This window comes from Rhinatrema bivittatum, chromosome 15, assembly GCF_901001135.1.
Source record: "Rhinatrema bivittatum chromosome 15, aRhiBiv1.1, whole genome shotgun sequence".
Lineage (NCBI taxonomy): Eukaryota > Metazoa > Chordata > Amphibia > Gymnophiona > Rhinatrematidae > Rhinatrema > Rhinatrema bivittatum.
Window position 1 is genome coordinate 56201863 of NC_042629.1, and position 23437 is coordinate 56225299.

The 23437-nt window shown below is 44.1% G+C and overlaps 1 protein-coding gene across 1 annotated transcript; it reads right to left on the reverse strand.

The window, feature by feature from the left end:
* Nucleotides 1-5678: 5678 nt before the first annotated feature.
* Nucleotides 5679-23138, reverse strand: RBMX2 (RNA binding motif protein X-linked 2). The gene is made up of 6 exons (XM_029578810.1): nt 22985-23138; nt 22606-22721; nt 15606-15657; nt 12971-13100; nt 11664-11850; nt 5679-6739 (listed from the first exon to the last, which is right to left on the reverse strand). Exons 1-6 carry the CDS (start codon nt 22987-22989, stop codon nt 6117-6119), a joined length of 1113 nt encoding a protein of 370 aa, XP_029434670.1. The 5' UTR covers nt 22990-23138; the 3' UTR covers nt 5679-6116.
* Nucleotides 23139-23437: the final 299 nt, after the last annotated feature.

Here is a 23437-nt window from a genome sequence, read left to right on the forward strand (position 1 = left end):
TAGGAGCGCGTGTACGGGAAGTGTGAGGCGCTCCCGCCCTTAGTCAGTCACGAGCCTTGGGGTCCCAGGTGGGCAGCTGGGAGCAACCCCACGGCCCCCCTGCCTGGGTTACAGCCCCATCCCCTCCTCCCAGGCCTTGAAGTCGGCTGCCCCCTCTTCGGAGTGGTCCCAGGAGTAACTCCCTTCCCCCCCCCATATGCTCAGAGCTCGTGAGCCCAAACACCTTCAGACAACCAGTCACAGCACCATCTGTGACTTTAGGTTCGGTCTTCTTTTTTGCGTCTCCAGCGGGATGCAGGAGCCGCATGGGAATTTTTCATGGGGTTTTTTTTTTTGTCCAGAGGGGGGCCGTTAGCCTCCCTCCTGGTGTAAAGCCATGGACTGAAATATGCCCCCTGGTGTCTGACTCGAGAACTAGTGGGGGGGGGGGGGGGTTTCTTCAGCTTATTCCTGCTTTTCTGCCCCACATAGGGTTGTGCTTCAGCACAGTATTTTGTACCCGAGGTAATGGAGGGTGACGTGCCTTGTCCACGGTCACAAGGAGCAGTAGTGGGATTTGAACTCTGGTTTCCCTGCTGCTTTAACCACCAGGCCCATGCCTGGGGGTTGGCCCATTATAGCAAACTGCTCCTATTTATTTCTTTGAAGAAAGATGCACGAGGGCAAAAAATACTGCCTGGTGGCCCAGCTCCATCTTAGTATTTTTCATGTCCCTTGGAAGAATAATCAAGGTCTTCAAACAAACTTGTTCCGTGGGCTTGTTTACCGCAGTAAGTGCAGAAGCAAGCTCCAGGGCCTGGAACAGAGCAGATCAGCTGCTTCCATGAAAAATGGAGTCAGCTGAAGGAAAGTCCTGTGCATAATAGCAAGCGTGAATGAAGGGGCAGTACTCTGGCCTGTCCGCTGCCTTTCATTTTGGATTTGGGAATGGCTGCTACCACTGCATGGCTCTGCTGGGGGCTTGAATTAATCAAACCACTCCCCAGCCAGATGTGCGGAAGAGGGAAGGGTTCAACACTACAGTGCACAGCCAAAGCAATCTGACTATTTGAATTTTGACATTTCTAATCGTGTAGGATATGAGAGTCCTGTGAGCACCCCTTTCCACCGACTTTGAAAAAGGTCTTCCAAACTGTGCTGCAGGGGGAATAAATACTTTCTAAAGTTTCTTATATAGTTAAGGTTTTGGAATTTTTTATTTTTTTTTTTACACATTGGTGTCACTCCAGCGAATGGATTTGTGCAACACAAAATATTTTTAAGGAAAGAATCTTTGGTTTCTGTGGAACATAAGCTGGATCAGACCTAAGGTCCACTGAGCCCAGCATTCTGCCTTCCACAGTGGCCAGTCCACATAACTCTCCGAACTGAAAAGCCCTAAGCTGTTTGGTCTTTCTCCATTCCCTTTCCTGTTTTTTTTTTTCTTCTACATCTTTCTTTAGATATGATGACCAGAACTGCATACAAAACTCAAGGTATGGTAGCACCATAGGCATTATGTCACCTTCCATTTTATTCTTTTCCAACTTCTTCCCATTCTGTTTTCTTTGACAGCTTCACCCTGAGCATTGCCCACAGCAGCTCCAAGGTCCTTTTCCCAATAAGAACCCAGCATTGTGTACCTGTAGTTGGGATTATTCCTCCCTACGTGCATCACTTTGCACTTATCCACATTAAATTTTAAGCTGCCTTTCAGATGCCCAGTTCCCCAGTCTCATAAGGTCCTCCTCTTGATATTTGCTTATATTATTTTAGTGATTCTTTGTATTTTTCAGCTCTTGCAGGCTCTATTAAGTTTTTGCTCTATATTTATACAGAAGTAAAGGTCAGCCGTTAAGATGTTGGTGAAACTTATTTGTTACTGAACTTAATACATTTGTGACCAGCTTTCCAAAGCTGTGCTCCCTTCATCAGGTCAAAGCATAACTTTGGAAAGCTGGTCACAAATCTATTGCTAGTTGAATAAAAAGGTCTCGCCTACAATTCAGATGGTGACTTAGTTCACGTGGATGCACAGAAATAAACACAGCAACCACACTACCGGAGGCTCTAAATCTGAGAGGGTTAGCTCCTGGAAGAGACGCACAGTAACAAGGGGGGCTTGAACAATTTTTATAGTGGGGGTGCTGAGAGCTTATGATTTCCCCTTATACAAGTGGAAAGCATTCTCTCCTTCAAACCCCGACAGATGCTCCTGTACCCAACCAGTACGGCTGATAACGTTTTACTACATTAGAGCTCAGCAGGATCCATCAGTTCTGTTCATTTCATGTGCATTTATTTCCTGCAATACCATGATCGTGGCTGAAGGTATAAAAGACCCGCCCAAGAAGCAGCACGAGCTAGCAGAGGGATAGAGGAAGAGGATGCACCCAACCAGCACAGACACAAGTTCTCTGGGGACAAATCATTCCATAAGGTTGTGAATTAGATTTAGGACCTGTCACAGGGTGCCCCGCAGGTCAGGGATTAGATGAAAGCTGCAGGCCACTTCCCGTTTCTCATGACAACACCCACTCACTAATCCCTCTGTAACCGCGCCTCCACCATTATACAGCGCACATGCGCTCATCCGGTGGGCAGATAAGCACACATTCACTTATCTGGTTCCTGGTCTTCCTTTGCTGATTTTATTTTACATAATTACCGCTTCGTGGATTCATTTATATTTTGCCCTTTCATCCCAACTCCCCATTACTGTTCCCCTGAGTGGCTTCCCCACAGAAAAGTTACTGCGAGGCTCTACATAAAAACAAAACTAAAACATAGCAAGACAAAAGTGTCTGATTCTGAAGCTACAGCAGGTAAATGAGTAACTACCAGTATGAATAGAAGACACAGAAGCATGGAAAATAACAGCAGAAAAGGACCAAACGGACCATCCAGTCTGCCCAGCAAGCTTAGAGTAGCAGCTGCAGCGCCATAAGAGTCACCCCCTTACTTAATTTCCCCAAACACTTGCAGACTACACCATCTGTGGCAACACATTTCCTCGTCCCCGGTTGAAAAGGTGCAGCCCATGAGCACCACAGAAAGCAGCGAAAGAGCAAAGACTGCTGATCTCCTGCAAGAACAAGGTACTCGTCTCCAAGGACGTCAAACCTTCAGCAAGGAGCAAAGGAATCCCCGCGCAGAGACTACGAATGGGGAGACGCTGAACAGCCATGAGCTGCTGACAGCATCCCCCAGTTTAACTGGAAGGACCTAAGATAAGAGGGCGCGAGACAGTATCCATCCTCCCCCCGCATTATACTACCGGACTGCCCCCGCCGTGCCACTGCAATAAGCTGCAGTGTCCGCGCAGAGGCCACACCTGAGCTCATCGCCGCTGTGGGGGGACGGGAGGACAAAGGGCGTGCGCTGCCGGAGCCACGGGGGCCCACGCTGCCCAGAGCGCGCTCCCGGAACCATAGACGCCTGCTGGAGAATAGAGTGTCGCACCGTTAGCGTTCCAGAGGGAAACAGGGGCTGAAGGGTGATGCGGGAAAAAGCATCCCCCGTAGCGCTACTGCTCCCGATGCAGGCTTCAGGCCTGCATCGGGAGCTGGGACCCGGTAACATGATGGAAGGGATGCGAGTGGTGGTAAGAGATGGCAGGGTTAGCGAGAGAGTGACACTTTTTAAAGTGACTGCTAATGGCAGACCCACGATACAGGGTGGCCTATATACGCTTGCTTGAACATATAGTGGGAGATTGGAACTGTAGGCGTTAAGAATGAGAAGCCACAGGCAAGACTTCATGCACCATAGAAGAAGTGCATGAAGTGGTAGATGTTAAAAGCCTGTCGTGCCCCAAAAGCGGGAGACACACGCCCAAGGCATGCCGGGCCGCTGATCGCATTTTAAAAGCCGTCCAGGTGTGTGCACCTGGACGGCTCAAATGGTTTCAAAAAAGGGGTGGTGTACATGGGCTGGGCGGGACATGGGCATTGCCTAGAGATATGCCCGTGAACTAATGGATAAACTGGCACTGGCGGAGGATGTGCACTCTTTTTAAAATCCCCTGCTTTGTGTGCGTAAATCCTGTTTCTACTGCATAAAGGTGAATTTTAAGAACCAGGATAAGCAGTGATTTTACTCAAATTCTCTCTGGTTAATAACAGTTTATGGACTTTGCCACCAGGAACATGTCAAAACATTTTTCAAACCCAGCTACACTAACTGCCTTTACCAGCAATTAATTCCAGAGCTTAATTGTGCCTTAAGTGAAAAAATATTTCTTCAGTATGTTTTAAAGGTGCTATTTAGTAACTTCATGAAGTGTCCCCTACTCTTTGCAGTTTTTGAGAGTAAACACATTTGGTTTTACCCATTCTGTTCCACTTATGATTTAATAGACTTCTCTTCTATCTTCTCTTATCCAACTTTTCTGCAAGTTGAAGAGTGCTAACATCTGTAGCATTTCCATTCCCTTTATCATTTTGATCACCTTGCAGGAGCGCCGCAGGCTCACCAACCCCAGCTCCTATCACCTGCTACCAGAGAAGATGACCCCGCAGGATCTAACAACCCTCTGGGAGGATAGGGGAGTACACTGCCTTCTGTAGCAGAGCCTCTTCAGTTTGTTTTTTTTAAGTTGCTTGATTCAAACTCTAAGCTATCTCGCTTTTAGTTAAATTTTAAGGGATAGCCCAACCCCAGAAACAGGGCAAGACTGCAGGGTTTGCACCACCTCCATCTGCTGGAGACAGAGAAATACTGAAGGGATAAAGGTGGCACACCAGGTTATGCAGGGTGCCTTTCAAGTTTTTCTCTGTCTCCATCTGCTGGAAGGGAGGCATAACCCAGGGTCTAGACTGATCCGGGTACGTACAGGGAACTAAACTATACAATTTGCTTAACTCACCGGGGCCATTTCCTGCTAGTCATGTTACCAAATGGGAAGAGGACTTGGGATGCTCCCTTTCCCCAAAAGTGTGGGAGAAGATATATAGGGCCACTAGTCAAAGCTCCATCTCGGCCAGACTGCAGGAAAATAGCTTTAAGATGATTCACAGATGGCATCGAGCTCCCGAGAAGCTGCACAAAATATACCGATCAATCTCCCCCATGTGTTGGCAGGAGTGTCAGCAAGTGGGCTCGTAGATACATATATGGTGGCAGTGTCCAAAGATAACTCCTTTCTGGCAGTCGATATTAGATTGCCTGAGCAAATGTTTGAATATCCCTGTGCCCATGGACATCCAAGTTGTCCTGCTGAACGTCCCCATGAAAGAGCTGGATCGTTTTCAGCAGAAACCCTGTAGATATGTCTTTTCCGCCTCTAGATCAGCGGTAGCACAGCGCTGGAAATCAGACACAATCCCCATACTGCCTGAGGTAGAGGCTCGCCTGAAGGGTTATCGCAGATTAGAATCTCTCACTGCGGTCAAATATAACCGGGTGGCTTCCTTTCACAGGATGTGGAAACCCCTAGCATCGTAATGAGGTTATTTGGATTATATAATGGACGAACTATGCTCTAGATGGTACCATTATTAGGTATGTGAATAAAGGGCTGGTGGGAAGCTCTATTATGCAATAATATGCTCACTTATTCAGGTGTTGTAAGTACTTCCACGCTTATATTAAGTTATCAACTCATCTCCCCATGGGGGGGGGGGGGGGGGGACATAGAGCCTTGTAATTGTAACTATTATTATTGCATTTATAATTGGATTAAAATGATACCATGGAGGTTGACAGTATGTACCAGGTTATTTTACTTATGTATTTCAATGCTTTTGAAAAACCACAATACAATCTTAAATAAAAAAAATAAAAACCAGAAAAAAAGTAAAAAGCTCAGTAATCAGCAAAAAATGAAAAGAAAGCAACTCTATATAATTTGAATATCCTTCTCAAAAAGGCAAAACAAACACACCACACACTTTGGGAGTATTTAGTACAAGCAGTACTCACACGTGTGTTATTGTTGACAGAAATCTGCATGTGGTCTAGCTCTTATATGTAAGAATGCATAGGAGTATCCACAGGCCTATGACTACTGTGTACATGCACAGATGTGGGATTATCCATGGCCATGTTACTGTAACACTACCATACCATTATTACATAGGAACTGTACAATTCCCCATGTAGCAGCGTATGTACTCAGAACCTCACCGATGATGGTCTCAGTAGTGGCGATCTTTACGATCTAGCTCAGATTTATCTCTATTATTAATGGAACTCTGATTCTTTGATGAGAAGGAATGTTCCCCTTGTCTACTAGAGTGTGTATTGGATTTTTCATATTTCTCCCTCTGCGACTCCTTGATTTTTTGCAACTTTCTGCTCCTCTCATCCTCTCTGTAGCCGCTGCTGATGTTCTTTCGGTCTTCCTCTATCCAGCCATCAGATGGCCCTTGGTCATGTCTCTGATCCTTCCACCTGTCGTATTTTTGATGCTCTCTTTGGTCCTTCCACCTATCATCCCTCTGAAGGTCTCTCTCACTTTCTTTCCTGGATCCTCTTTCAGTACTGTCTCCTCTATGAGAGCTTCGAACATCTTTCCTTTCTGAGTGTTTATTTCCATTCCAGTTTCCTCCTGCCTTCTGCAAGTTGCTGGGCACACTCGGGGCCTCTTGACTTCTCGTGGCGTACTTATCGTAACCACCATCATCTTTTTCCTCTTTAATCCTAGGCTTGTGTGTTAAGTCACACCCTTGTGAATCTGAAATTAGCTGATCCGCAGGCGCCAGCTTCTCATGTTTCAGTTTTCTCTTTTCTTTCTTTTTCTTCTTTCTCTCCTTTTTATCTGAAACAAAACATGAGCACATTTGAAATACTAAACAGGACCCAGCTCAATGAAGCTTACAATTGCAGTACACTCCTGGATTGCATCTTCCAATCTTATTGGCCAATGCCATAACATTCCATATATTCATGCGACAGTACCAGTAACAATCTATGTACCTGAATTAGACTGTTAAGATACTAGTTAGTCAGCGATGCTCCATCACTCCTATAACCTGCTTTTCCACCCTTGTGATTGGACAAATGTCTTAAGACACCACAACAAACAGTTTACTTCCAGTGGTTTTTGGATTTTTTTAATAATCTTTATTTTAATTGGGTCGTGTGTGTGTATATATACATATACATATACACACACACACAAAAAATATAAGATTGTTAATAAAAATACAAATAAATTGTACTGTGACATGTTTGTTATTGTGATGTCTGTATGATAGTTATGCCACATTTATTTACGTTCAGTGTTATATTACCGAAACGTGTTAAGATCCAGGATTCAAATCCTACTCCTCCCACTGACACTGACCTTGAGCAAGTCACCTTAGCTCCCATTGCTGCAGGTACTCACGTAGATAGTAAGATTTTTGGGACAGATTTATTGTATCTGAATCAATAATGCTTGCACATTATTTGAAAAGGCAGGCTAAAAATATATAAATTCAATCCCCATTACTTAAGAACAAATTCCATCCTGGGTCAGACTAAAAGGTCCATCAAGCCACCATTTTGTTTCAGACAGTGGCCCTTCTAGATCACAAGTAACCTGTAGGATCCTTCCTGTTCATAAACCGCGGCTTTCCCACGTCTACGTGGCTAATAGTTTAAGGACTTTTCCTCCAGGCACTTGTCTAAACTCATTTTAAACCCAGTTACACTAACAGCTTTCACCACCTTCTCTGGCAACAAATCCCAGAGTTTGTGTGCCAAGTGAAAACATTTTCTCCAATTTGTTTTAAATGACCTAATTATTAGCCTCATGGGCCATCCCCTCAGGCAACTGTTCCCCATTTACCATTTCACTCCACTCATGATTTTATAGACCTCTATCATAATCTCCTCTCCAAGCTGAAGAGCCCTACCCTACCCTAGTCTTTCCTCACAGGGAAGCCATCCTCTATGATTTTGGTCGCACTTCTCTGTACGTTTTTCTAGATCTGCTCTATCTTGTTTGGGATGAGGCGACCAGAACTGCACAGATTACTCAAGATGCTGTCGCACCATCAACCAATAGAAAGGCATTAGGATATTTTCTGTTTTTATTTTCCATTTCTATCCTAATAATTCCTAATATCCTATTTGCTTTTTTTTTTTTATAAATAACATTTTATTGTGAATGTAGAAAAAGAGATACAACCGTGTACGGACAAGAGCAACATGTGCCTTGACAAGTAAACAGCTAAACGTAGCTGACCTTAATGTGCAAGTTTCAAAAGTCCCGAAATTGTAAAAAAATTCACAAATTTCTCAGAATTATCAACCCCTCCCTCCTACCCACCATCCCATTTGCTTTTATGACTGTCGCTGCACACCAAAACACATATAACCTAAAATACTACTCCTAAGGGAATTCTGCACAATGCAGGCTTGACCCAGAACGCCCCCTTCTAGGTAGAATTGGGCCAACTGCCAAGCTGGAGTTACAACCCAAGGACAGTGGGTTGAGGAAGCAGCAGCAGTCTGTGTGGGAGATGGCTTTGGGCCATGCAGGGAGGGAGGCAGCAACTTTGTGTGGGCTCCACTACCTTATTATGAAGCACTGCTGTATTTCCGAAGGATACTGTGTGCCGGAATAACTTTTTCCGTACTATATTTCAAATTTTCAGTATTGAAAAACAGTAATAGATAACTGAGTTATTCAGATACAAAATACGCAGAATTTTAAATATTTTGGCAACAGAATTTCCCTATGAGTAAATATGCTTCATTATCCTTCTACTGTTCTTATTTCCAAATTTCATTTTACTCTGCTCTATCTGAATGATTTCTTTAAGAAAAAATATATAGGTGCAAAAATTCACAAATTAAAAAAAAACCAAAAATGAAGATTTGGGATAAATGCTTTCAAAATCAAAATCTTTCATAAAGTCTAAAAAAAAATGTCAGATTTGGAGAGTTAAGACCCAATGAAAAGTGGCAGTGTCCATACTTTTATATAGAGAAAAATAATACAATTTCAATTGCTCAGATGAGCTCTTTTATAGGAGTCAGTCTGCTGCAGATGTAAAACCAGCCCTGATCAACAATACGTGCTAGAAGTGGTTAACTTTGATTTCAGTAAAGCTGTCGATACTCACACATAGCAGGCTCATAAATAATGATCTGAGCAGCTTCAGTGTGGGCCCCAAAGCAGAGAGTTAGATTAAAAACTAGTTGCGTGATAACCAAGGAATGGTGAGAAATGAAATTTACTGGGAACAAAGGTTTTCAGTTGCTTGCCTCAGGGATCTGTCCTAATGCAGGTTCTGTTCAATATTTTCGAAAGCAATATTAAGTAGTAATATATTAGAAAGAACATTTTGCAAAGTTTGCTGACAACAACAAGTCTGCAACACACCGGATGCCCTTAAGGAAGAAGACAGAATGAGACGTGATCTAGGAAGGGGTAGTTGAGCGCTTGACAGTTAAGGTTCAGTGCAAAAAAAGTGCAGTCTCGTGCATCTTGAGTGCAAATATCCAAGGTGGGAAGGGTGGGCATGGCAGGGGTCAGAAACGGATTGGGAGCTCTGATTGATTGCATCAGGCGCCAGCAAAAGTACGCGGGATTTTAGTAGATACGCGCGTAGCCGCGCGTATCTACTAAAATCCTGGATCGGCGCGTGCAAGGCTATCAATTCCGTATAGCCGGCGCGTGCCGAGCCACGCAGCCTACCCCCGTTCCCTCCGAGGCCGCTCCGAAATCGGAACGGCCTCGGAGGGAACTTTCTTTTGCCCTCGCTTCCCCTACCTAACCCCCCCGCCCGGCCCTGTCTAAACCCCCCCCCCTTACCTTTGTCGGGGGATTTACGCCTCCCGGAGGGAGACGTAAATCCCCGCGCGCCAGCGGGCCGCTAGCGCGCCGGGACGCAACCTGGGGGCGGGTCCGGAGGGCGCGGCCACGCCCCCGGACCATAGCCACGCCCCCGTGCCCGCCCCCAGAACGCTCCCAACACGCCCCGCAGTTCGGGCCCGCCCCCGACACACCCCCTCAGAAAACCCCGGGACTTACGCAAGTCCTGGGGCTCTGCGCGCGCCGGTAGGCCTATGTAAAATAGGCTCACCGGCGAGCAGGGCTCTTAAAATCCGCCCCTCAATGTGGTGGACCATGTGCTGTTGGAAAGATTAGAATGATTTGGTATTAAAGATATAGCATCAAATAATTAGCCAAAAAGAGCAATAAAATGAGGATCAAAGTACCATGTTAAGGAGCCCCTGTTATGTTTTACAGCAATGATTCTCAACAGATGAGTCCCAGAGCCAGCAGAAGACTGAGCAAGAGCTGGCTGATTTCTCTTTTATTGGATAGGACAGGAAGCTGCTCTTGCTTCCTTCTTCCTTCTCCTCTTCCTGGCCAGTGGGAGGCTGTTCCCTTCCTCCTTCCCCCAGATTAGAGTGCGATATCACCAACTCCTGTTCATGTGGGCCCGGCAGGACACCAACTTGATCTTCCCCTGCCTGGCCTGGCAGTGAGGCTGCTGATGCCCATGGGGCCTGGATGTGAAAGCTGCTGCTGCTGCCTCATCTTCCTCTCCTCAATGCTTCTTGCCCTCATCTGCTGCTGATAAAGGAGACAGCTCTGGATTGGACAAGTCTTTTCTGCAGGCTCGGAGCCAGGAGGAGGGGGAAAGGAGGTTGGGGGCTGCTGGGCAGGGAAGAGAGATGGAGGTGTGGGGTGGCTGGGTTGAGGGAGAGGGGAGCGGGGGATGCTTAGCAGGAAGGGGTAGGAAAGAGGTGGCCAGAGGTATTTTGGGTAGGGAAGGAGAGAGGCAGAAAGAGTTGAGCAGGGGAGAGAGGGAGCACGGGGAAGAGGATGTGGGGTGGGGGTGTCGGGAATGTTGGACAGGGATATGAGCATGTGAAGGGATGATTGAGTAGTTGGGAGAAATGAGGGGTGATGGGGGGCATGGAGGGGAGTGACTGGATACAAGGGCCATACTATGTCAGTTTTGAGAATATGCAGTAGTTCTCTCTTTGAACTTTGTTTAGTATAGGAGGAAATATAATTTTGTTTCTAGTCTCCAGTTTTGCACTGCATGCAGAAGGAGGTCTTGGGGTTTCCATTCCAAGTTTTGATTCCACATTTGTAGTTTGTGGTCTTTTATTCTATATTAGGTGAAGGCAGGTCCGTCCGTGCTGTGTGTATGTGACTGAGATGAGCTACTTTACTAGAGGTTTGTATCAGCCTTGTTTGGTGTATTTTCTCAATATGATATTGCACTGGTGCTGAACTGCTGCCTTTTCATGGGGAGGGCTATTGCTGTTCCATTTCTTGGAGTTAGTGCTGCTGAGATCTGGCGGGTTTGATAGACATGTACAGAGTGGGGTTGGTTTGTATTATTTTACAGTGTACCTGGTTATAGAGGGAGTTTGTGATGCTGTTATTGAGAGGACATCAGAATATCTTTTTTTGTATGGCGAGTTGTACAGGGAAATGTCTGAGTTCTGCTCTGCACCCACTGTTAGGGAGCGGGGGACTCCTGTGCATGCAGAGCATGTGCTTACATTAAGTCTCATGATGGTCACATGTTCAGTGTGTCACGCATGTAAGCATCATCTCCCAGGTGTGTCCTGACAGAAAAAAGGTTGAGAACCACTGTTTTACAGTACCTGAGAAGCTACTGCAACCAGGAAATCAAATACAAACTATACCAAATTCAGAGCCAATTAAAAGAAAGACTGGAGCCCTAGCTCTACTGTGGGATACAAGATGCAAGTGACACAATCACCTTTCTTATGCTTCTTTCTTGGTGTCTCAAGCTTCTCTTCGTCGGAGGATTCGGATGAAGAGGGTGGGGGACTTTTAACACCACAGCCTCTTTCATGTAAGCTCCTTGTTATGTCATCAATATCTTCAGAGTCCTTAGGGGGCCGATAATTGGCTACATGATCCACACGAATTGTTCTTCCCTTTATCTGCATAAAAACAAGCAGGTGGTAAATCACCCTTATAGCAAATAGATCTTCATTATTGAAATAAATCAGCATGAGAACATAATGGGGCAGATTTTTAAACGAGCGTGCACGGGGTACATTTGTGCGCGCTACCCGGCGCACTGCCGCGCGCATGTTATTAAATCCAGGGTCGGCGCGCGCAAGGGGGTGCACACCTAGCCCTAGGGGAGCCCCGATGGCTTTCCCCATTCCCTCCAAGGCTGCTCCATTTAAATCATTGCAGTTTCTCCATCAAACGGTATAAAAATCCATCATTTGCAATCACAATAGCATTTTGAAAACCTCCTTAAATAAGGTGGTCTTCAATTTCTTTCCAGAGGTTTTTAATACATTTTCCTTCCTAATGCCTTTTGGAAGTTTATTCCTCAGTACTGGCCCCCAGGATCCTGGAAATGGGATCGGGGCCATGAAATTGGAGACGTGCAGGTGTGGTCCCTCTTCAGAAGGATGGTAGCGGAGAGGAGGCTGGAAACTACAGGCCTGTTAGCCTCACCTCAGTGGTGGGAAAAGTAATGGAGACGCTGCTGAAGGAAAGGACAGTGACCCATCTATTATCAGGTGGCTTGCTGGATCCAAGGCAGCATGGATTCACCAGAGGAAAGTCCTGTCAGACAAATCTGACTGATTGTTTTGATTGGGTGACTAGAGAATTGGATTGAGGAAGAATGCTTGATGCAATCTTCTTGGATTTCACACAGGATTTCTCCACATGGGAGACTTGTGAAGAAAATGAGAAGTCTGCAAGTGAGGGTCAAGTTGGTGGCCTAGAGGAGACGGCGTGTAATGGTCCACATAAAGCTGGTCAAAATGAAAGGTTCTCTAGCCCTGTATCAATTGAACATGCGATTCAGGTGCCCTGAATCGCACATTCTATGAATATTTTAAATATGATGGCCATTTATTTAGGCAATACTTTTTCCCATTATTAGGGTGAACTAACATATGGTTCCACTTCCGGGACTCTTTCGTGGACTTTGGCAGATACACATTTTACACACTTTTCTATAGTTAGAACAAATGCTTGATATATTCTGAGGGGTCTTAGGCCTAGAGCTGGAAAGTTATTTTTATAGGTACCAACCTTGATCCCATTGAAATTGTCCACAGCTAGAATAGTGCTTCTCTGATCTTCATAACAAAGAAAGCAGAATCCCTTGGATTTTCCTGACTTCTTATCTCGCACCAGGTTAATGTTCACAATTTCTCCATACCTATTACCAAAAGATTAGATTATAAACATAAGCAATTCTATAAAAATCAGGAAGTTATAACTTGAGCATCTTTTGTAATCATAGGGTTTGAAATTTGTGAACAAGTTCTAGGGCCCCAAAATGCAAAACCTTTACTCTCCTGACTACTCAGTCAGCATTTCCAAGCCACTTTTCTAATTGCAAAATTCATTTAAGACAGTAAGTGCTATGCTGAGCCAGTCCAGTGCTCAGTGGCAGTGCTATGCACTGCCGGGAGGAAAGTCCCCAGTTTGATCTCAAAGCTGGGTCTTCTGCTTCTTGGGTTGGCTGGGGATGCGGAGGCAGCCTTCAAAAGGGAGAGTTCATGGTTATTTCTCTAAGATAGTAGTTCTCAACCTTTTTCCTAGCACGACAGCTGACAGGCAACACACATGCTACAAAGAAAAAAAAAAAAGCCTAGGTATTTTATTAAGAGTGATACAAAAGATGAGTACTCTCTCTGAACAGGAATTACATAAGCAGTTAATCTCCCATACCAGAAAAGCACTAACCACCAGCACTCAGTTAACAACCCCCCTTGTGAAAATGCAACACTGCAAATATTACATCAGTCCCTAACACACCAATACACCTCCTATTAGGAAAACAGAACAAGACTGGCTGCTAAAAATCCCTACACAGAACCTACATCTTAGTCACATGTGCAGAATATAACAAACCCTCACCTAACACAGAATAGAGAGACCATAAATAGCACGGCCACACAAAAACTGAACCGGAAACTGCAAAAAGCCAGACTCTGTATGCAGTGCAACAATAGAAAAACAAAAGCATTTCCTTACACACGTTATCCCCTATGCTTAACAGTTTGTACTTTGCAACCCTTGTTTAACCCCCCCTTATCCCTGTAACCTTATTCTGTAAACCATTATGATGGTGTTATTTTGACGTTTCCGAATGACGGTATATAAAACTCATTAAATAAATAAAATAAATAAATAAAAGATCAATAGTAGTAAAGCCATACAAATAAAAACAAATTGCATCAAAACAGCTGATGTATAGAACATCCAATAATTAAGAACAAAAATAGACAAAAAGACCCAATCATTAAATTAATAAAGATTAATAAGTCCTCTGTTCTCCCTACCTGCAACTTTTGATTTTCAAGAGCCCTGAGATTGTCAGGAATTAGCAGGCAGAGAGGAGGATACATTGTATTTGCAAACTTTCTCCTCTTACACACTTGCTCTTAATCACACCCAGCTCTCTTGCACACACACACATGCTCTCTCTTAACCCCACGGGGAGGTAGGCCTCAACAGCTTTTCACACGCTTCTTAGGCTGCCCTTTACAGGACTGTCGGTTCGGCGTGTGCGTCTAGCTGTGCGTCCAGGCTCACACTTCCTTGTGCGTCCAAGTTAAGCATTTTTTGTGTGCCTGTCCTTTGAGCGGTGCTTATTCTACAGGTGCCTAGGTGAGAAGATTAGAGTAATGTCAAACACTTCTGCTGGGAATCAGTGTATAAAGTGTAAGGTTTGTGGACCCTTGTTTCTATGAGGAGGTTTGCTCAACCTACAGGGAAGGCCCTGTAGGTCCTCCCTGACAGCTGTCAGGTCTAGGCTGGGCAGAGACTGATCTGGAGCTTCACCTATAGCAGCCCCTTTTCCCTTGGGTTGAGCCCTCGGATTTCAGGGGCCAGCAGGACTTAGGCGTGAGTCTCGTGGGAGTTGGTAATAGCATAGGTCCCTATCATGGCTAGGGCCAAAGGCTGATGGGTGGTCAAGGTCCAGGCCAAGGTCAATGGCAGGCAGTTGGCAAGGATAGTCAAAGTTCAGGCTATGGTTGAATCTGGTAGTCAGTTCAAGGGCAGGTGTGGAAAACACTGGGAAGAATGAAGACCACAGGGCAGGAAGGATGAGGCAGGCTGGGCTAGGAGAGAAGATGCAGGCTGGATCAGGAATGTAGGAAGCAGTAACTCACTCTGCAGGGATTGCAGGTGATCAGCTGCCAAGGCATCAGTCTGTTGCAAGGCTGGGGTTTAAATACCCAGCTGTGCGACGTTATCTCCCGGCACTGGCTGAAGAGGCTCTCGCCATGGAGCCTTTAAAGCTAGACATGTGCCTAGAGGAAGCCCAGCATCAGCATGATTGCGGCATCCTGTGAGCAGGTAAACTTAACACAAAATAAACACACTGGAGTTTTAACAACTACAGTTAATTACCTTAAAGTCAGGCTAGATGTCACTAGATATCTAGCTCCACTCCTCTGCAACGCCTTACCTTTCGATATACAGAACTGAATGTTATGAAGTTCAGAAAAGTAAAAACATAGCTGTATACTCAGATCTATGAGTGCTAACAAGTTTTGTGGCAGACCTTGTGTCTCATGACACTTTCACCATTGTATATTAATATTTTATCTTTACATATTTTGACTGATTATATGTTCTTATTTGTTGTAAGTAGCTTGAATACATTGCTTTACAGATGGTATATTAAATTCAATAATAATGTTTAACTTACTGTGAAAACACACAAATAATATCTCCTTCTGTTAATTCATATGGTAACCCTCCTAAAAAAAAAAAAGTTGTAATGCTTATAAAGTGATTATGATCAACAACAATCTCAATCGAATTAGGTTAGTCATGGTTCTTTGAACAACAATGCTTAATATCAGAAGATACATTTTATAAATTAACTACAAAGATTCACAGAGTAGTAGCAAGTCCCCATTTTTGCCATCTTCATCTATGAACGTCCACAACATTTGCTTAATTGTTCTATTGAAATGTTCCACCAGGCTATCAGTCTGTGGATTGTACACGGACGTGCTTAAAGTTTCTCCTTAAGCAGGCTGCAGAATTGCTTCATTACTTACGAGACAAAAATCGGGGTTCCTTGGTTAGTCAGGATCTCTTTGGGTAGCCCTACCCGAGAGAAAATTTCCATGAAGGCAGTTGCCAATTTTTCAATGCTAGGGCCTCAGAGTATCTCGAGACCTAATCCAGAATCATTTCCTCTAGTGGTTCTTATTAATGGCCCCACAAGGTCCATAGCCCACCCTTTCTAAAGGGGTTTCAATTATGGGCATGAGAATGAGAGGTGCAGCACTGGCAATACCACTGACCATGTTTATATATCCCTGGCCAACAGAATTGGGCCAAAATTCTCTTGGTGTTTTTCCTCGCCCAGATAACCCCCTTAGTAGGTGACTATGCACTAACTGCATGGATTTCCAGCAACAGGCCTTGGGGACTAAGAGTCGTTCTATCAGTTCTCCCTCCATAGCAAGTCTCTTTTCATTATGAAATACAGAGAATCCGGCACAGTATCTGGAGCTCCTGGAACCATCTTACCGACTATAGGTGCTCCCTAGCCCACTTAAAAGACTCATCTTCCCTCTGGGCCTGGTTTACCCACAGTTACCCAGTTAAAGGGTCAGGCATGAGATTTGAGCTGGCTGGCAAACCTTCCTATGACTCTGAAGTAGCTGCCTCCTCGGTCTCTTATTCAGTTGCAAAAACTATACTTGTCCTGTCTCTATTGTCTCCGGGACTTTGGCATTTTTGGGACTTTAGAAAACAAGTCCATCTCTCTATGGGGAAGAGTTCGAGGAATGCTAATCATTGATGTTGGGTGTCTCCATCGTGAGCAGGGTCCAGAGTCTGTTAAAGTTCAGACAGTCTGTCTAATTAGGATAGGGGATCCATGACAGAACTCCTACTTCTAGTTTATCTTGGCCTCCGGGTGTCTAACTCCATTTGGCAAGCTGGATATTGCCTGTGGTTGTCAAGAGTACCACATGCTCATAATTAATTTGGACCTGTTTCACTAACTCACGTCAATTGAAGGTCCTCATGCTTCCTGAATCTCTCAGGGCCTGTATTGAAGTGCCATCTATTTCTACAGAAATAAGAAAAGTGCTGGTCTCTTGCTAGGGAATGTCCGCAAAATGACAATAGTGTGGTGTAACTGCATTAATCTCCATAGCTTCTTCATGTTGTGGGCAGTCCTGGGCAAAATGGCTGCTTTCTCCACCAGTGGAACATTGGGGGGGGGGGGGGAGGGAATGACTCCCCGAGTTAGGCACTGGTATTACAATTTGCGTTTGGACTGGCTCTTCTGGCAGCTGAAGCCTCTTGAGTCTTAGGATCTTGCTGGCCTCTAGGCCCTTCCCGGTTGTTTCTGGCATAGAGTGAGGCTGGTAGTAGGCCTCTGTCACTTCTAAGGCCTTTTCCAGTGTCAGATTCAGTTGTTGGTAGACCCACTGCCTCATGGGTCTTCTGAGGCCACCTAGGAATTGCTGCAAGAGAATTGTCTAGGTGACCTCCTCACCAGTTTTCCCCTCTGGGTGGAGCCACTTTCGGGCGACATCAAAGTCGATGGAAAATGTTTCTTGGATTCTCCCCAGGCTGCAAAGAAGCTGGACCAGAAGCTTTGTTGATAGGTCTTGGGGTGAGCCCAGATCACTAAAGAATGGTGGTTTTAACTTCCAGGTACCTTGGCTGTGCCATTGGGGTTCGTGGTCTGGAAAGCAGCTTAACAGTCCTCTCTGGGAGTCATCGTCAGTAAGGCCGTAGCCAAGGAAGGTGGTTTTAGTCACCGCTGTTTGCACTGCCAGTGCTACTTGAGTCAGTATGGTGTTCTGCTGAGACACTTGATCCCATAGCGGGTGCTGCTGGTCGATCTGGACCTGCAAAGCATTTGCAACTGTTGCTACCCGGTAGCCAAGACCTGTATTACTTGCTCCATATTTGCCTGTATTCTGGAGGGGAAGTGCTAGGCAAGCAACACTCCATGGAAAGGAGAGGGGGGTGGGGGGAGAAAGAGAGAGAAATAGCAACTGCTAAAGGTTCTAGGGCTAGATTAAACAAATATTAAGGACATAACTATCTAGTACTTTTACACAGAATTAAAGAATCTGAAAGAACAGTCACAAAAAATATTGCTCTCAAGGCCCAATGTAGTGCATATCATTTGCACAAAGGATTTTCCAAAAACTAAAATCTGAAATAAATATTCCCACTCCACTCTAAAGTCTCTTCAGCATCTAATGAAATCAGCGCAGCCAAAAAACCTTCATCTTTTGTAATTCTGTGCTTAGATACTACAAAATACCCTGGAATTATCTGTGGAATAAGGACTCTAAAGAAACTGACTGCCCAAGACTAGCCTGGTGACTCAGTGGCAGTGCTGTGCACGGCCATGCAGAGAGATATGGGTTTGATTTCCCTAGATAAACCAGGGCTGGGGATGCTGCAGAGGCAGTGTTCCCAGCCCTTGGGGAAGGAAATTATAATCACTATTCATCAGTGACACCCAGTGGTCAGATTTAGGTGCCGTGAGTACACAGCTCCCAGATGGAGTCCTGATGCATGGCTGTAGATCAAAGATTGTTGTTACAACAACTGGAATTAAAGTAAGATGAAGGGATATGAAATAGGGGAAAAATATCCCTGGTTCTGATTGAGCTGGAAGCCCAAGGAAGCAGGAGGAAACTGCTGAGTAAATAAAAAACAGTGATTCACCGTGTAGTTTAACTTTTTCATGACTGCTTAATTTGAGGGTTAACATCTTAAACAATGCACATTCTATATTTCAAAAGTATTTCAGCTTCTCAAGTTGCAACAAGGTGTTCTTTCCTGTTGATGAATTAGTTCTTTATAAGTGTGATGTCACATCCCAAAGTATGCTGTTCCTGCTTCCCTAACCTATTCTTTCCAGCATTAAAGTTTATTATTACTCCTTTAAGAGTTACTTTAAAAGTATCCCATGTAATAGCAGGCAAAATTTCATATGAATTGTTAAAGTATTTCACAGTTGCCCTAACATGATCTGCCAAAACTGGATTCTCCAGAAAAGTAGAGTTACCAAATCAAACATGAAGACTTACACCCTCCCATTTTAAAGTTAAAGATGATCCAATACTATATAGATCTCTGCCTGAATTACTGGATGCATAAGCATCTTGGATAATCAAGAACAAAATTTACTCTTGTACATTGTGACCCTGTAAGAATTAACCTGAACCATGGTGAAAGTCAGGTAAAATGTCCGTTACCTGCATGTGCTAAGAAAGTATGCCTATTGTTTTTCTTATGGCTTTGCTATGATATTTTCTGCTATTTAATATTTTTATTACCTTTGACTTTTAGGTATTTTACTGGAGTACTGTACCCTGCCCTGAATGTTCTGCCATTGGGAAACTAAGAAATATTAGAAAATAAATATAAGTAAACTCTTCCATATCCCTAGGCAATACTGGTATACTGTACATAAGACAGGCTGAAGATCTGAATAGATAAAGAGAGAAAACAGAAGGCAGCATTCAAAGATGCCAGTAAAGCCCCAAAATGAAGGCAACACACCTTAATCCAAAAGTAGCAGCAAACATAAGGATAAAAGTAATGAGACATTTCTGTAAAATTGTGCATTTTTGACATAGTGAAATGGTTGTCATTAGCAGGTTGTAGGCAGACTGGGGCGTAGATCACAGATAGTGTAAAGCTTCCATAGTGTCTAGAGCATTACCACTGAACATCTCCCTATCAAGCTATGCTACTGTGGTTCTCCCTAATACCAAAGCCACCAGAGAAATGTTTTATGTCCCAGCCAGACTGGCAAATATTATTCTTTTGGCCAGATCCACCAGGGGGTCCTTCTGTCCATTTACCCATAAGTTAGAGAACCAAAGAAGACAAAATAAAAATAGAATGAGCTGAATAAGGCGCATTATTGTACAAGCAGTCCATGACTGCCAGATAAGATATGGCCTTAGCAGTGGAGCCTGGAATTAAATGAGTATGTTATATACAGTGCCTTGTAAATGTACACGGCTGTACATTTTTCCCATTCTGTCTAGAAACCACAAAATCAAAATGCATGAAATGCATGAAAGAACAATTGAAATATTCCAAAAATAATTAATAAAAAACACAAAGTCTTGATTGCATAAGCCTTCACATCCTACAACATAATGCTAACACCACAACCATGCTTTACTATAGGAGTGGCGTTTTGGGGAAAACTCTCCCCTACATGTGTGCCCTAAGTGTATCTTTACAAATGCTATGCTGTACATCATATGGCTTTTCCTGAGCAGTAGATTGCCACCTCCCAATTACAGGCCTGTAGGGGTGAACCTTGAATTTTAACTACTGGATTCTCTGACATCAGAAAATGGAAACTTGGCCTTCAGATGCAAGGATGATGAACTTTTCTGACAAGGCAGTGTATGTGATTGGCTTATCTGCTCTGAAGGACACATTGTTTATTTATTTATTTATTTATTTAAGGTTTTTATATACTGGCAATCATGAGGACATATCTTGCTGGTTTACATGAAACGGGGTGCATTAAATACATCAAACTAAAACTGTGGTGATCGAAGGAAACAGTTACAATTAACAAGGGTCACAGAACTTGGAGAAGAAGGAAGAGATAGGAAAGAATAACTGGTTAGACAAAATACAAATTAAATTAATTAAATACTATGTACAAATGGTATTGTTAATGGTTGAATGTTTTGGGGAGTCCTTGGATTGTGTCATTAGATTGTGTCTGGGAAAGCTTGCTTGAATAACCAAGTCTTAAGTCCTTTCCTAAAAGTTAGGAGGCATGGTTCTAGTCTGAGATCTGTAGGAATGGAATTCCATAGAGAAGGGCCAGCTGTGGAGGTGGCCCGATCTCTGAGGGTAATGTGTCTGGTCGTTTTCGTGGGAGGAACTTGGAGGGCGCCTCTGTAAACTTCTCTGGTAGGTCTTGTCGAATTGTATGCTTGGAGGGGGATTTGAAGATCGAGGGAGATGCGTTGATGTATAGTTTTGAAGATGACACACATGGCTTTATACATGATACGGAAGTATACGGGTAGTCAATGTAGCTCTTTCAGGATGGGAGTTATGTGGTCTCTCTTTTTTGCGCCTGTTAGTAGTCGGGCTGCTGAATTTTGAACCATCTGTAATGGTTTGGAATAGGATGAGGGCAGACCTAGCAATAGGGAATTGCAATAGTCTAATTTTGAGAAGATGACTGCTTGGATGATCGTTCTGAAGTCTTGAGCATGGAAGAGAGGTCTTATCCTTTTCAGGACATGGAGTTTATAGAAACAGTCTTTGGTTGTTTTGTTGATATGTGCTTTGAAGTTTAGCCGGTTGTCTATTATCACTCCTAAGTCTCTAACTTGTGAGGTAGGTAGGTTGGTAGGAAGAGAAGAGTTAGAGCTATTGTTCTCAGGAGAGATGAGTAGGATTTCTGTCTTGGAGGAGTTTAAGATGAGGTGAAGGCTGTTGAGTAGTTGTTTGATTTTCAGGTGGCATGATTCCCAGAAGTCAAGAGTTTTAGAGTATGTGTCTTTGATGGGGATGATGATTTGAATATCATCTGCGTATAGGAAATACTTTAGATTGAGGTCGGTGAGAAGTTGGCAGAGAGGAAGAAGGTAAATATTGAAAAGAGTCGGAGATAATGAAGAACCTTGCGGGACTCCTATGACAGGGGCCTCCTATGACAGGGGCCTCCTATGACAGGGGCCTCCTATGACAGGGGCCTCCTGTAAAATAAACACTTTTCTCCATAAACACAGAGAAACAGAGGACGATGCAAGCTGTATATATAAATGTGTGTGTGTGTGTGTGTGTGTTAAATAGCCCCTCTGAAGCCTGCAAAAGTGCTTAAGTTTACAGATGGCAACCAAGCCACCCAAATCAGCAGCAGGGGATTTATCAGTCAAGATGTCATCACACCCAGATCTGCTCAATGTCACACTGCTCGACAAGTGACCGTTCAGGGAGGGGGAAAGAGGCACCAAGCTGTCTGAAGCAGGAAAGCATTTCTTTATTATGCATTAGCTCACTGTATAATGTATATCAAAGTCCTTAAAACAGCAGGGAGTAGACTCTTTGCTACTGTTTGTTACTGTTACAGGTTATTGAAAATATTAAATAAATGATTTAAAAAAAAAAAACAGCAGGGAGAAAGAGTAAATGGGGCTCAGCCCCCAAGATTTCTCTCACCATAAAACTAAGTACACGGCTCCCAGTCCCTCCCTGCATTCTGGCTGACAGATGAGATCCATTATCGCTGGAGAGCATGGCACATAAGAAAAGTCTCCTTCCATGATACCTTGTAGCCAAAAGCTGAACTTGCTTTGTTTCCCTCATGGAAGCAGGCAAATCCTCTCCGGGCTCAGCAAAGTGCCAAGACAAACAGTTTGTGTTTTCCAGTGAGAGAGAGACGGCATTCATAATTTCAAGCTTCTCTCACAGACCAGAGGTCAAAGACAACCTGCAGCAGTAATGAGATTGGGGTTTTCCTTCTGGGTCTGGTCAGGGGCAGATTGCTGAAGAACTGCCTAGAAGCTGCAACTCAATTATTTAAAAAACTACAACAAAACAAAGCTAAACATTTAATCTGATCAAACCCCCAAGTATTTGCGCTTCTTTCAAGTAAGGCAACACCAATAAAAGTCTTTTTTTCTTTACCACTTCTGAAATAACTAACAATTGAAACGAAAACTCACCAAGAAAAATCCAAGCACTGTCTCGATACTCAGCATGCCAGGAAACTTTGTCTTGTATTCCCAATTCAGCTTCCCTTTTATTTAGCTCATTTATTAATTTTACTTTCGTTAGGGGGCTGAAAGGAAAACAGAATATACAGTATTTTAAAAATCCCTTTTAATCAGGAGACCTTACAGTACTCCTTTAACACTTGACCACGGCTTCAAACCCCCCCCCCCCGCCTGCCTAGAAATATGCCTTTTGCCCAGCACATCTTCACCTGCCCCAACACTGCGCTTGCTCTTTCCCCCTTTATCTGTTCCCTCCCAGTCACACTTTTGACTCCTCCCACAAGCACTAGTCTGGGCCGCTTTGTTGTGACAAGGGACATTTACTTACTTCATTTCGGCAAAACTACACTACGCGCAGCGCTTCCCAATGCAGAATTCAAACAAAATCGGAAGGCAGCACAGCTCGCTGTCTTCCGGTAGACACAACGGAAGCGGAAGTGTCCTTCAGGCGTGACCTCCCACGTTCCAGCGCGAGAGGCGGCGGCCGAAGTTCGAAGACGTAACGTTGTTGGTACGTCACGTGGCCAAGGAAATTCCTGGCCGGTGGAGATTTTTTTTTTTTGTAGCGCATGTTTTCAGACTCTCACTTTAAACGCATATAGAACGTCCCGTAAACCGGGGGTGAGGAGTTTTCCAGCCGCGGTTCCCTAAGTTGGGTTGGCTTTCTCCATGCACAGGAGTAAATAAACGTGGCTAAGGTCCAATTGCTATGTTTATTTTGCAACACTACGATCTTCACAATACATTGTCAAGGAGACATGATGACATTTCACAGACAACA

What these genes read in the sequence shown, in the direction of transcription:
- RBMX2 (XM_029578810.1), bottom strand. An exon ending in ATTATTTGTGTGTTTTCACA is followed by an intron (nt 13,101 to 15,605) that starts GTAAGTTAAACA and finishes TTTTGGTAATAG; the next exon opens with GTATGGAGAAATTGTGAACA. An exon ending in AAGAAAGAAGCATAAGAAAG is followed by an intron (nt 6,740 to 11,663) that starts GTGATTGTGTCA and finishes GTTTTGTTTCAG; the next exon opens with ATAAAAAGGAGAGAAAGAAG.